At 39.6% G+C, this 12892-nt stretch overlaps 1 protein-coding gene across 2 annotated transcripts in view; it reads right to left on the minus strand.

Moving 5' to 3' along the window:
• The window catches only part of STK39 (serine/threonine kinase 39), a 304895-nt gene that overhangs the window by 119103 nt on the left and 172900 nt on the right, over positions 1–12892 (minus strand). For both annotated transcript variants that reach the window (XM_065931689.1, XM_065931688.1), the window contains exons 11-12: positions 7461–7583; positions 7333–7362 (exon numbers count right to left, since the gene is read on the minus strand). In XM_065931689.1, the coding sequence (XP_065787761.1) occupies positions 7333–7362; positions 7461–7583 (153 nt within the window). The remainder of the gene's footprint in view (positions 1–7332; positions 7363–7460; positions 7584–12892) is intronic.

A 12892-nucleotide genomic window follows, 5' to 3' on the forward strand; every position in this document is an offset into this window, starting at 1 on the left:
TATCCAAAACCAAAGATGGACTAATAGATGAATAGACAACTGTGAGATGAAGCAAGCATAGCAATGGCAGAATCGAGGTAATTGCTGGGTAGATGTTCACTATAAAATGCTTTATTTTTTTTTAATTTTTTTTATTAGTTGGAGGCTAATTACTTCACAACATTTCAGTGGGTTTTGTCATACATTGACATGAATCAGCCATAGAGTTACACATATTCCCCATCCCGATCCCCCCTCCCACCTCCCTCTCCACCTGATTCCTCTGGGTCTTCCCAGTGCACCAGGCCCGAGCACTTGTCTCATGCATCCAACCTGGGCTGGTGATCTCTTTCACTATAGATAATATACATGCTGTTCTTTCAAAACATCCCACCCTCACCTTCTCCCACAGAGTTCAAAAGTCTGCTCTGTACACCTGTGTCTCTTTTTCTGTTTTGCATATAGGGTTATCGTTACCATCTTTCCAAATTCCATATATATGTGTTAGTATGCTGTAATGGTCTTTATCTTTCTGGCTTACTTCACTCTGTATAATGGGCTCCAGTTTCATCCATCTCATTAGAACTGATTCAAATGAATTCTTTTTAATGGCTGAGTAATATTCCATGGTGTATATGTACCACAGCTTCCTTATCCATTCATCTGCAGATGGGCATCTAGGCTGCTTCCGTGTCCTGGCTATTATAAACAGTGCTGCAATGAACATTGGGGTGCATGTCTCTTTCAGATCTGGATTCCTCAGTGTGTATGCCCAGAAGTGGGACTGTTGGGTCATATGGCAGTTCTATTTCCAGTTTTTTAAGAAATCTCCACACTGTTCTCCATAGTGGCTGTACAAGTTTGGATTCCCACCAACAGTGTAAGAGGGTTCCCTTTTCTCCACACCCTCTCCAGCATTTATTGCTTGTAGACTTTTGGATAGCAGCCATCCTGACTGGCGTGTAATGGTACCTCATTGTGGTTTTGATTTGCATTTCTCTGATAATGAGTGATGTTGAGCATCTTTTTATGTGTTTGATAGCCATCTGTATGTCTTCTTTGGAGAAATGTCTGTTTAGTTCTTTGGCCCTATAAAATGCTTTTAATGCAGTCATATTTTGGAAATGTTTCACAGTAAAACGTTGGGGTGAAGTGATTATATTAGAAGAACAAATAACCTGTATTTACTAACCAGCCAGAGGACCTTCGCCCACCCCAAATGATTTCTTGTAAAGAATTTTCCAGACTGATTCCACAATCTTCTTTAAATTTTTAAAAAAATAAATATTGACGTATAGTTGATTTACAATGTTGTGTTGCTTTCTGATATACAGCAAAGTGATTCAGTTATGCATATATATTCTTTCTCATATTCTTCTGTTATGGTTTATTACAAGATATTGAATATAGTTCCCTGTGCTACATGGTAGGATCTTGTTCATTTATTTTATATATACTAGTGTGTATCTGCTAATCCCAAATTCCTAATTTAACACACCCCCCCCACTTTTGGTAATTATAAATGTGTTTTCTATGTCTCTGAGCCTGTATCTGTTTTGTAAAGAAGTTTTTTTTTTTTTTTAATGCTTTGATTTTTGGTCCTGAGGCATGTGGGATCTTAGCTTCCTGACCAGGGACTGAACCCTCACCCCCTGCATTGGAAGGCAAAGTCTTAACCACTGGACTCCCAGGGAAGCCCAGTAAAAAAAGTTCATCCTTAGTTAAGGTTTGAGATACAACCAAAAGCCACATGAGCACCTACAGAATATTCTACCTTTAGTCAAAGAAGGTTTGTAATCTGGAAAATTGTTAATGGCATTTACCAGAGGTGACAGCTTCTCTTGCCCCTGGGGAGGACCATCCCCTGCTCTGACCCTTACTCCTGGACCATCAGGGGCAGAACTACTTAGCTGGCCTGGGGGCTGGAACCCCATGCATACCACATAGCCTCACTGTGTAGGTATAACCCTGCATGTGAGAAAACACCAGTCTCCAGCCCCCACTGGTATATGAAGTGTGCAGAGATGTACAGGAGTGATGGAGAGAGAGTGTCCCTGCACAAAACCTCTTCCTTGACAACCAACTCTAGTCTGCTAGAGCTCACCACCACAGATCCCATTCTATCAGTTTAGGGCATGACTTCTGGGTATACATTTTCAAATGTCAAAACTTACAAGAAAGCTAACACATGAAGCAGTTGTCATTCATTAACAGTAAAATATGTATTTGTCTATTGGACTTTTTTTTTTTGCTTTTAAACAGTTTGCTATTAAGACGGACACTTGAGAAAATGAGTGTTTTTATAGGAAGAGGAAGAAAAATAATAGATTAATACTGGACACAGCCCTGGAGCCAGGCCTCTGGGACTGAAAGAAAGAGGAAAAGATCATGGAATGGAGAGAAAAAAGTGACAACATCCATTTTTCTAATTTTTCATAGTCTAATCTTCCCATTTTCTGTTTTTAACAATGCCATAGCTAAATGCAATGTGTTATCCTGGATTGGATCCTGAGACAGAAAGGGGATGTCAGTGGATAAACCAGGGAAATTCAAATAAAATCTGAGATTTAGCAGACAATAACGGAGCACTGACATGACTCAGCGACTAAACGACGACAAACAAAAGATCACTTTAGTTGTGACAAACGTACCAAGGCTACAAAAGAAATTAACAGTGAAAGAACACAGAGGAGGAATGGATGAGAACGCCAAACTATCTTTGCAGATTTTCTGTTAACCTAAAATCACTCCAAAGCAAAAGGCTTCTTTTCAGAAATACAGAAGACTAATTTTAGCCACAACTAGTTAGAAAACCAGTCACCTGCAAAAAGAACACCTTTTTAGGAAGTGATATCATAAAACATCAAGTTAAAGCCAGCTGTGATGACTACAGCTCAGTACAATCAATTTGGAGGGAGAAATAAAATCTTGGCCTCCAACGACAAATGGGTATAAGACAAACAACATGAGAGCTGACAGGCTTTTGGAAAACGCAATGTCATCAGAAGTAATTTTAAAAACCTAAAGGCAGTTTTAACAATCATCCAGCGGTGCAATGAATTTAGCTTTTACATGGTGTCTAAGTTGTGGTACAATTCACTTACCCTAAATCCACACCAAATGTATTTTCTCTTCAGAATGAAATATCAGAGTTTGGAAACAATGAACCTAGCCTAGATTCTATGACAAAATTCTTCAATATACCTGCTGTAGGTCCTACAGAGCTTCTGTCATCAAATCTGCCCACTTGGCATCATTGCTTTCAATTATTAAGAAACAAGGACAACTTTCCCAAAGAGATTTCTGAAGTGTCACAGTTGTTTGGGAGGAGGGAGGCTTGTTTGAGACTTCTAATAGGCAGATATTTAAAATAAATCTTCAGGGATGTGGAGCACACAACCCTCCCGGATTCCGGTCTGGATTTCTGAATTCAGAGCAGCTGGTATGGTTTTTCTAGCCAGTGGTCCTTGATCATAGTTAGCCACATGTCAGAATCACATGAGCAGCTTTTTATAAATCAGAATTGCCCCAGACATCACTTCAAACCACCAAATCATAATTTGATTTGCTGGGCCTAGGGGTTTGCATTTTTAAAGCTCTCACTTTTTCTGATATGGAGCCAGGATTGCAAATCATGTGTTCATGTCACCTATCACATGAATTATTTACTTACTACAAATTAATAATTAATAGTAGGTGACTAAAACTTTGCAAGGCTATTTCTAAAAAATCAGGTTAGGGACACCCTAGGACCAACTTCTCAGTGAGTTTGGCTATGAATCTCAATAGATAAGTGGTGTAACTCTGCAACTTGACAGTTTACACCAGAATGTCTCATCTCCAAATACAGCCCAGCACCAGGCACATCTACCCAATGTCCCTCTGGCAAATACCTACCCTGGCCTTCTCGATTTTCTCCAACTAATGCTATTAATATAATAACTGGACATTCTGTCTTATGCTTCCCAGAAAGCCAAACAGTCCCTCACAAAACCAGCATTTCTAAAATGCCCCTCATCTATTGGGGCATCTCAATCTAAATAGGGAACTACTAAGGTTACTTTTTCTAAACTTCAGCCTGATTATAAAATGTCTTCTGTCTCTTCCCCCCTTTCTCACCTATTCATAAATATGATAGAAGTATCCAGACATTTGTTTAGTGTCTGATTTTCAGTACATGGGTGTCTGTGTCACCAGCAAAAATGTACAGCATACCTACTAGATGCTAAAGGAAGACAAACATGAATAAAATACCATCCCAGTTACCCAGTGGCTTATAGTCAAGTAAACAACTCAACTGGCAATTTAAATGATAAGTATTACTGAAAAGCTTATTAATATATAAACACAGTGGCATTTCAATGTACCATTTAGTACAGACTAAGCATCTTCCCTCTAAAAGATGTTTAAAGGTAAATGGTACACAGTCTGAACTGTATATAGATTCACCCCTTTCCAGTTTTATTGACGTATAGATGACAAGATATTTAGCATGACACAGCTTTTGATAATAGCAGCTATAAAAATCCAAAGTCACAGATTCTATCACAATTCTGCGTACTTATGCTTTATTTATATGTGCACCCCTCAAAATGCATACATAAAACATGTTAATGGAATATAGTCTGTAATAGCAACCTCAATGCTCTCACCAAGAAAAGAAATGGTTAAATAAACTATTGTGATATGGAATACCCCTCAGCAGTTAAAAATAAAGAGGCAATTCTATAGCAAGTACTGTGGAAAGATTTCCAAGATATAAGGCAAGATGCAAAATTTTATAGTTTTTATGATCTTAATGTTTTTAAAATGATATGCTAGATTTCTTTATGTACATATTTGTATGTGAACAAACAAGAAAAGTTCTGGAAGAAAACAGTGCAAACTGATAAACTCTGGGAAGACAGGACAGTCACAGGGGTCTGAGGAGCAGCAAGATAAAGTAGTCCCTTAGAGTTATTTCTCTTTAATTCTCCCATACCTTTTACAAGTCTTTATGTCCCTCTCAATAAGACCTACCCAGATCAACACATTTAAAATTATCAGCTCCTACCATACCATACCTCACCCTCTACCCTATTCGATTTTTTTCCCTTTACTCCTATTCCATTTTAACAAACCACATAACTTACTTATGAACACTACTGGATATAATTTATCTATTCCCCCCAGAATGGAGGCTTCACAAGGACTCTGTTTTCCTCTGTGGTGTATCCCCCAGTGCCTACTAGAACAGTGCACATCATAAGCTCATTACACGTATTTATATGTGTCATTTACATAATTTACTTATCTTTGTGGAATAAATTCACCAATTTTAATTTCCTTTATAATAGATTAAAAAATAGTTTTTGCTTCACATCCAAAAAGCAATTTGGTGTGACTGGCAAATCAGGGGGCTACTTTAATTAAAGCTGAAAGGACACAGGAACCATCATTAGAGAGAATGAACATAGCACATGATACTGAAATGTTAGCCCTGCCGAAAGCAAATAAACAAACAACAAAAAAAGAAACAAAGAAAAGTGGTGGAAGTTGTGTAACAGCAGGTGGAGCTGGTGACTTCTAAAGTTTGGTAGGAGTTTACATTCAAACTAAAGTGTACTTTCACAGAAATAAGCCTATCTGTGCACTTCCTTAATTATAAACCTAGTTCCCAGTATGGGCACAGATGCCACTGGGCAATCAAATGAGTCCAGATACAGTGAAGTGTCCAAGACTGCAAATCCCACTCAAGAAGGCTGACAAGGATGCTTAATGATAAACTCACAGCATGCCATACGCCACTCTCTTTCCTGGCTATGAAGACAATACATTTGCCAAAAAGATACTGCTATTACTCAAATAACAGATCAGTTTTCAGGGCAATTTCGACAAGCACAGAGTAAGATATTCTCAAAGTAAACTTAACAAATCCTCATGAGGAAAGACCCACACCCATCTGTCTGTACTAGTAAGGCAGGACTACAGTGAATACCATTCAAAGAAGGTGTCCCGCAGTGAACCAATAACGAAAGATTTTTGAGTCAAGAATACTAGTGAATCATGTTACTATGTTCTCTTTCGAGGGAGAACTGACACTTCTTGTTTAGAGACACTCTTAGATGAAAAATGATCAGCACTTCACTCTAGATAAAACAGAAAAGCGGGCAAGAAGAAGGCAGAGTTCATGACAACAGGTTAAGATCATTCCAAAAACTTGGCAGGATACGTGTGTGGCCAGTGTGTCCTTCTGTGGGACTCATCACCATCCGCATAACTTCCTTGATCAAAGCTTATATTTCACTTATAGAATAGATTAATTCACATGATAAATAAAGGGGGAAACAGGATCTGAAGGAGAGTTACCAACAGGAGGCAGGCCCGTCAATGAGACATGAGAATGAAGACAGAATAGAGGGAGGGGAAGATGACAGGGGAAAGAATAGCTTGTGACTTTGATGTTCTCTTCTCAGATGGCCCATCTGGTTATTTCCACTTAAAGCACAATGATAAGACTTACTCCTTTTAATTACAAGGAAATGTCTGCTAAATTTAAAGAGTTGGAATGGATATCACGTGTAGCCCAAAGTCTTCTGTTTTCTTACTGAGAAGATATTAATTACTAGCTTTGCAAATATTTGGAGCTATTTAAATATGCTCAAACGTCCTCTAGGAGAATTAGCAAGTTCTCTGAACTACAGTCATCATTAGTCATTAGGATAATTAACCAGTGGAGGAAGTAAAGTTAATCAAAAGATAACCAGTTCTCAAAGGGAAAAGGATAAAAGAGTGTGTATTGCCTACTAAGTTGCCCAGAAGATTTAAAAATCAAGACCAACAAATTCAACCTAGAGTTTCTAACCATCTGAATATTTGCTTTATGGTAAACCAAAAATCAAGGAGAAATTTTCCTGTATGCCTACTCTGTTTGGTAAGTGACATAAGAATTTAAGATTAAGTGAGCAACTAATTTGTGCTAAGAACCCCACTGAGAGCTTTATTATGTGATTTCATCAGTCCCACAGCAATTCTGTAAGTACTGTGATCCCCGCTATTTGACAGAGGAAGAAGCTGAGGTTCAGAGAGTAAAGCAATCTGCCCCAATATACACAGCTCCAAAATACTGAATTGGCCGAAATATTCTTTTGGATTTTTCCATAAGATGTTATGGAAAAACCTGAATCAAGTTTTTGGCCAACCCAATAAGTCAGAAGGCATGAAGAAGATCTGCCAAGTTTACGTGCCTCTTTTTTTCCTACACCACAAAAACAAAATTCTGAACGTTCTTCCCCAAACATCAGACTCTAACACTGGCAGGCAGAGGTGTAGGGGAGAGAGGAGGCAAAGAACTAAATAAGTAACCACACTCACCTCTGGATTTTCTTCTTTTACTCTTCGTGACTGTAAAACAAATGCATATTCATTAATACATACACGCCTCAAAAAACCACAAAAATAAAGTTGACACAAGTCAGCTAACCATCATCAAGGTGATCTACCTTTTCTTGAGAAAAGGCTGCTTTCCCTTCTTCACTTTTCTCATCCATCTCGTCGTCACTCCACTCCCAGTCACCGTCTTCGGTTTTATGAAGGTGACCGCTTGACCCTGGAACTCGTCTCACCTGGATCAAAAGAAATCCACTCAAAGCTTCACCAGTTGAACGTGAACAGGGCTTGTGAGTGTTGCCACTTGGGTCATACATCAGACACCTACCCTGAAAATAACCTGAGCGGTAATGCATTCAGGGGCAACTCACAAGGATTGCCCCAAAAGACTACACAGCTACCCACATGCATCCTCTATCCATAAAGATACGGTTTCTTGAAATGAGTTACTAAACATGTGTAGAACAAAATATTTTGGAAGAGTACCACACATGTCAGCCATGAAGAATCAAATCCTCTTATCACTCTGACTTCAGTTCCTATTTCATGAATCACTATACAGGAAAGGCCACACAGGAGGTTTCAAAATTGCTTAAGGAAATGCATGGGTGCAAGCAACAGACTGTTGGTTAAGAGAAGGTGAGGGACCTGGACAGCTGCTAGCCTAAGGCATCCGCCATCTCCCACCTACATCACAAAAGCAAGTACCCCTCTATTGCCACCTTGCTCTTTTTCAGAATCTGACATCATGCTTGTTTTCCCTGGATTCTGTTCAACCTCCTTGAGCAAAACAGAACAACATTATTCTCAACACACCATAAAGCCCTTTTGAGACCTGTGAGAGTGCTAGGAACACAGCAAGATAATCAGCAACTGTGTCAGATGATCTTAATAGATAACAATCTATTATATCTATAACAACTAGATAGCAATTAGCTCAAAAATATAGAGATGTGGTCCATTCGGGTATGCTTTCTTAGTGTCTCTGTTTGAAAAGGCAAAACTTTTCAAAGGAGAGGATGACTGAGAATAATGAGCCTCTGACAAAAGTAATTTGCTTTAAAAAAATAGACTCAGAGGTGCTTAAACTAAGCAATGTAGCAAGTGAACATACCAGCCTGTGTCCATCAATTCAGAGAAGCCACAAGTGGGGAAAAAAAACACAACACTTCGAGACTGTCTAGTCAAACCCCCTCATTTTACAGATGGGAGAACAAAGGCCCAGAAGTGATCCAAGATCACACAGGTATAAGGACAAAATGAAAACGCCCACTCAAATGCAAGTCTTTCTATGCCATTGAATAGTAACTGTGAAAAAGCAGCCGTCTAAAAATGTCCTTGGAAGACTTTGAAAGAGTATGACATGGGGAAAGACTTTTCCATAATAGAAACTATTTCACTTGGGACTATGAGTCCCAAGGCAAATAGCACAGACTTCAGATGTAAAGCAGCATTTACATGCATTGGATCAATGTGAAGTCATAAAAAATGCAGACTTGGGGTTGGGTTCGATTTGAAGGCATTACCATGTGGATGCTGTCCAAGCAAGCCTGATCACTTTGTCTTGAGCTGCAGCATGGAAACTTGAAAAACTACCAAAAGGTTCTCACTCATAATTGCAGATGGTTATGCTCAATTTTTTTAAAAAAAGTTTTCTCCACTTCAAAAAAATTTTTTTCTAATTCACCTTCAAAACACTTAGCACTTAGTAAAACTCCTTCTGTGTCTGGCATATATATTTTTCCACTTGCGTTCTGAGTCACTGGAAAGACCTATTTAATGATAGTGATTTTAATGATGCTTATAGATGTTGGCAATGTACTGCAGAAAAGATGCTGAAATGCACTTTAGGATTTTTAGAACAGATTGCTCGTTTTAAAGTTATATCAAAGAAAGGGATAACGAGAAAATTTTCTGTTGACGTATACAGTAAAATTAATTATTTTCTTAGCAACACTAATCATGATGAGAGCAACAGAGGAAAATCTGTTAATGACTACATTAAAAGAAAGCATTTAAAGCCACATCTACTACAAAACATACTGTTAACTAAGAAGTCAGAAGACAAGTAAAATTGTGGATCATAAACAGAAAAATACTCTACCTTCACTCAGACTGTAAAATCCAAGCATGGTTGATGATTACTAACATTCACATGCTCATTTAAAAGAGCATACCATGGAAACCTCTCTGCAAGCAGCCAGATCGTGCAGTTTCCCACCCTAAAATTCAGTTGATGTTCTTTTCTCTCTCATTCTACATTTATAAAATCTGTCTGTTTTGTTTCTACAAGAGGCATCCAACTACAGACAATAAAATGGCCAGCTTCTATTTCATTTTAGAACCCTGTCTCCCTCTTCTTGGTTTTATTTGCTGGAAGAGAGAAAGGTAAAGCAAAATGTCTAGGATTATAGACTCGGATATTGAAAGAAATGGTGGCGTTGGCCTTTAAGCAATAAATAGTGGTTAAACAAATGAAGTGTAGAAATTAAGACAGAGAACAATTAAAAAATCTATGTAGCATAAAATGTTCATGTAAGTGTAGCAAGAATAAGAACGCAAACGTATTCCTTAAGGAAGTTATCTCGGTTTACTGGAAAGGAAAAAACTCGCAGCATAATTTGAAACCCAGGTTTCACGGTGTAGTTACAGGACACTGACCTCTAAGGAAGAGACCACAAAGCAATTTTACAAAGTTACATCCTTGTAGGGAGTTTGTAAGGATGACAGGAAACTTGGAGGTCTTGGAGGTCTTAGAGTTAAGGCAACTAAGTTTCACATAGTTTAAACAAATAGTTTTTTTTTTCCTTTTAATTTATTAAGGACCTGAAGAATAATCTACAAAACAGAAGCTTCAAAAAATAAAATGTGCAAAAGCTTCTATCTGGCCCCATTCCTTACAATGATGAGAATGGAGGCTACTCACCCTTAGAACAATGCTTGCATGCCAGTTACATCAGTCTTATTCTATTAAATGGCCCACTCACTTAGTAAAGCCAAGAGGTGACTGAATGAAATTTTTCCTCTGTCAGGGGTTTAAAAAATAACCCAATGATTCTCAGAGAAATGAGCTCAATTTAAGACATAGCTAGAGGTATTCATAAGCTCACAAACTCCTCAGGTCAGAGCTGGCAACAGCGAGGTTAGACAAGACTTTACAAGCAATAACATTCACTCCCCAAACTGGGAATAAAATACAATCGAGCAGTTCTATTTATACCAAACCTCTGGGAAGGAAAGTGATATCATTTTCTCTTTTTCAAAACAGCATTTTTACGAAAATCCATTAAAGAAATGAAGTTCTAATTCCCACAAAAAAAATAAGTCAGGCTCCACCAAAGGGAACAAGAGTGTGGTTCCCAGGCCATTTCTTGTGGCCATGGGGTCGGGTGTCAGAAGCAGAGCTAGGACGGATTGGCTAGGGAGAGGGAATGGCAGCAACAAGGGAAACGGTCCCGGGAGCCGCCGGACTCATCTTCCCAGGGTTGACGCTCGGAACAGGAGCTTTCTATAGATAACAGGACCCAGGACCTCCATACAGGATCTCAAGTCACCACCTGGCCCCAGACATAAAGACAGGAGGAAGCACGCATACAGGGGCATACAAGAAAGCCAACGGAAGCACTTCTGCACAAGGTGTTAAATGTTCGAAATGGAGGTATGTTTCTCTAACAGAACTCCTGAATAAAGGATGAATGTGACCCAAAGAAACAGTTTATTCGAGTTTGTCTTAGTCTTGCATGCGCTTTCTTCCAAGACACTGTCCAGCTGCTGATGGGTGCCACGTTAACTCCTCCCAGGAGAGGGATTTGGGGATCTCCTTGGAATGATTTTCCTGTCCCTGGAAATTGTATATTCCACTTCCCCTTCACTGGCTGGACAAACTGCCTGCCACGCTGCAGCCTGAACCCAAGAACTCATCTCACGTCCACACACCAAGAACACTCTGGGCATGGCAGAAAACAACATTCAGTAACTTTTCTCTTAGCAGGCATTCTACTAACCAGACGTGGAAAACATGCATCTAATCAACTGTTATTTATAATGTCCCCGAGGCAAGGCCAAGCAAACAAAAAAGCCTTCCAAATCATCAAAAATTAAAATTAAACTCACCAAGTTTTCAGTAGTGAATAGTTTACTGTCTCCAGAGCTTATACTCCGACATTGGCCCCTGCGCCCACCAGCTCTCCGGCACCTCCATCCCACGCCGACAGCCTGGCCTCCCCGGGCTCGCAGGCCCTCTGTCCGCTTCCGCCTCTCCCATCAGTCCCTCCTGGCTTCTCCCATGTCATAGAAAGCCTGGAGGCCACAGCTGACGCTCTTGAAGCTGCACGTATTAGCCCCCCATGTCCCCGTGCCCGCTCCTGGCCAACCACACCTGGAGGAAAGCTTTGGGCTCAGCCTGAGCCAATGGAGCGGAGGCACGCCGCCTGGAGCATCACAGGAGCACCCCCTAACCGACACAGCAGTCCGGCTGCAACCTTGCCACTCGTCCCCAGAAGAGCAGCAACAGCGGCATCTGGAAAGGCTGAATCTTGGGCCCCACCCCAGACCCACTAAATCAGAATCCTCCTTTTTGCAAGCTCTCGGGTGGATTCACAAGGTCACTCAGGTTGGAGAAGCGCCTTGCCCACTGTTGCTCTAGTCTGTCTCTCCAGCCCAGGATACCAGCTGTTACACATACAACAAAAGTGACTGCGCACTTGAAACACATTAACCAATTGAAGTCCACTCCCAGGTGTCAAGAATCTGCCTGCCAATGCAGGGGACTCGGGTTCAATCCCTGTGTCAAGAATGTGCCCTGGAGAAGGAAATGGCAACCCATGCCACTATTTTTGCCTGGAGAATCCCATGGAGAGAGGAGCCTGGTGGGCTACAGTCAACAAGGTCACAAACAGTTGGACGCAACTGAAGCGACTTAGCATATCATAGGAGTATTTACACAAAGGAAACGAAAATAGTACAAATTAGGCACTGAACTCCCCATTTAAGGCCAAAATAGGAGTTTCTCAAGGTTTACAATCACACCACTGATCAAAAGACTCAGCTCACGGAAACACTGTAAAATTTGATGACATTTCCCATGAATTTAGTAATAATTCCTGAGAATAACTATCTTCATTTACAATGGCAAATATCTCAATTTTATTATATAAGCCTCTCAGATTTCACCTTTAAAAGCAACACACTAATTGATTTTTACGTACCAAACATTAGTAATATACTTTACTGGAAGGAGGGGGATGTAGAAAACTATCTTAATATTTCTCAAACTGACACCTATGGCTTGGGATAACATTTCTTATGAAAGCATCATGAGGAAACACAGGGTGATATATATTTTTTTACAATGCAGACAGAAGTGAAAAGGGTATCCTCTGAAAAACTGTTTTACATGATGCAAAAAATTGGTTTTTTGAAGGTTATTGCCAACCCTGAAACTCAAAGCCTAGATAATACTGTTGATACAAAATAAGAAAAGAAAACTGTGTATTTCTAAATGAAATATTTTATATATAAATTATAAGTAGATATTTTATTTCAC

This window comes from Muntiacus reevesi, chromosome 3 (assembly GCF_963930625.1).
Source record: "Muntiacus reevesi chromosome 3, mMunRee1.1, whole genome shotgun sequence".
NCBI lineage: Eukaryota > Metazoa > Chordata > Mammalia > Artiodactyla > Cervidae > Muntiacus > Muntiacus reevesi.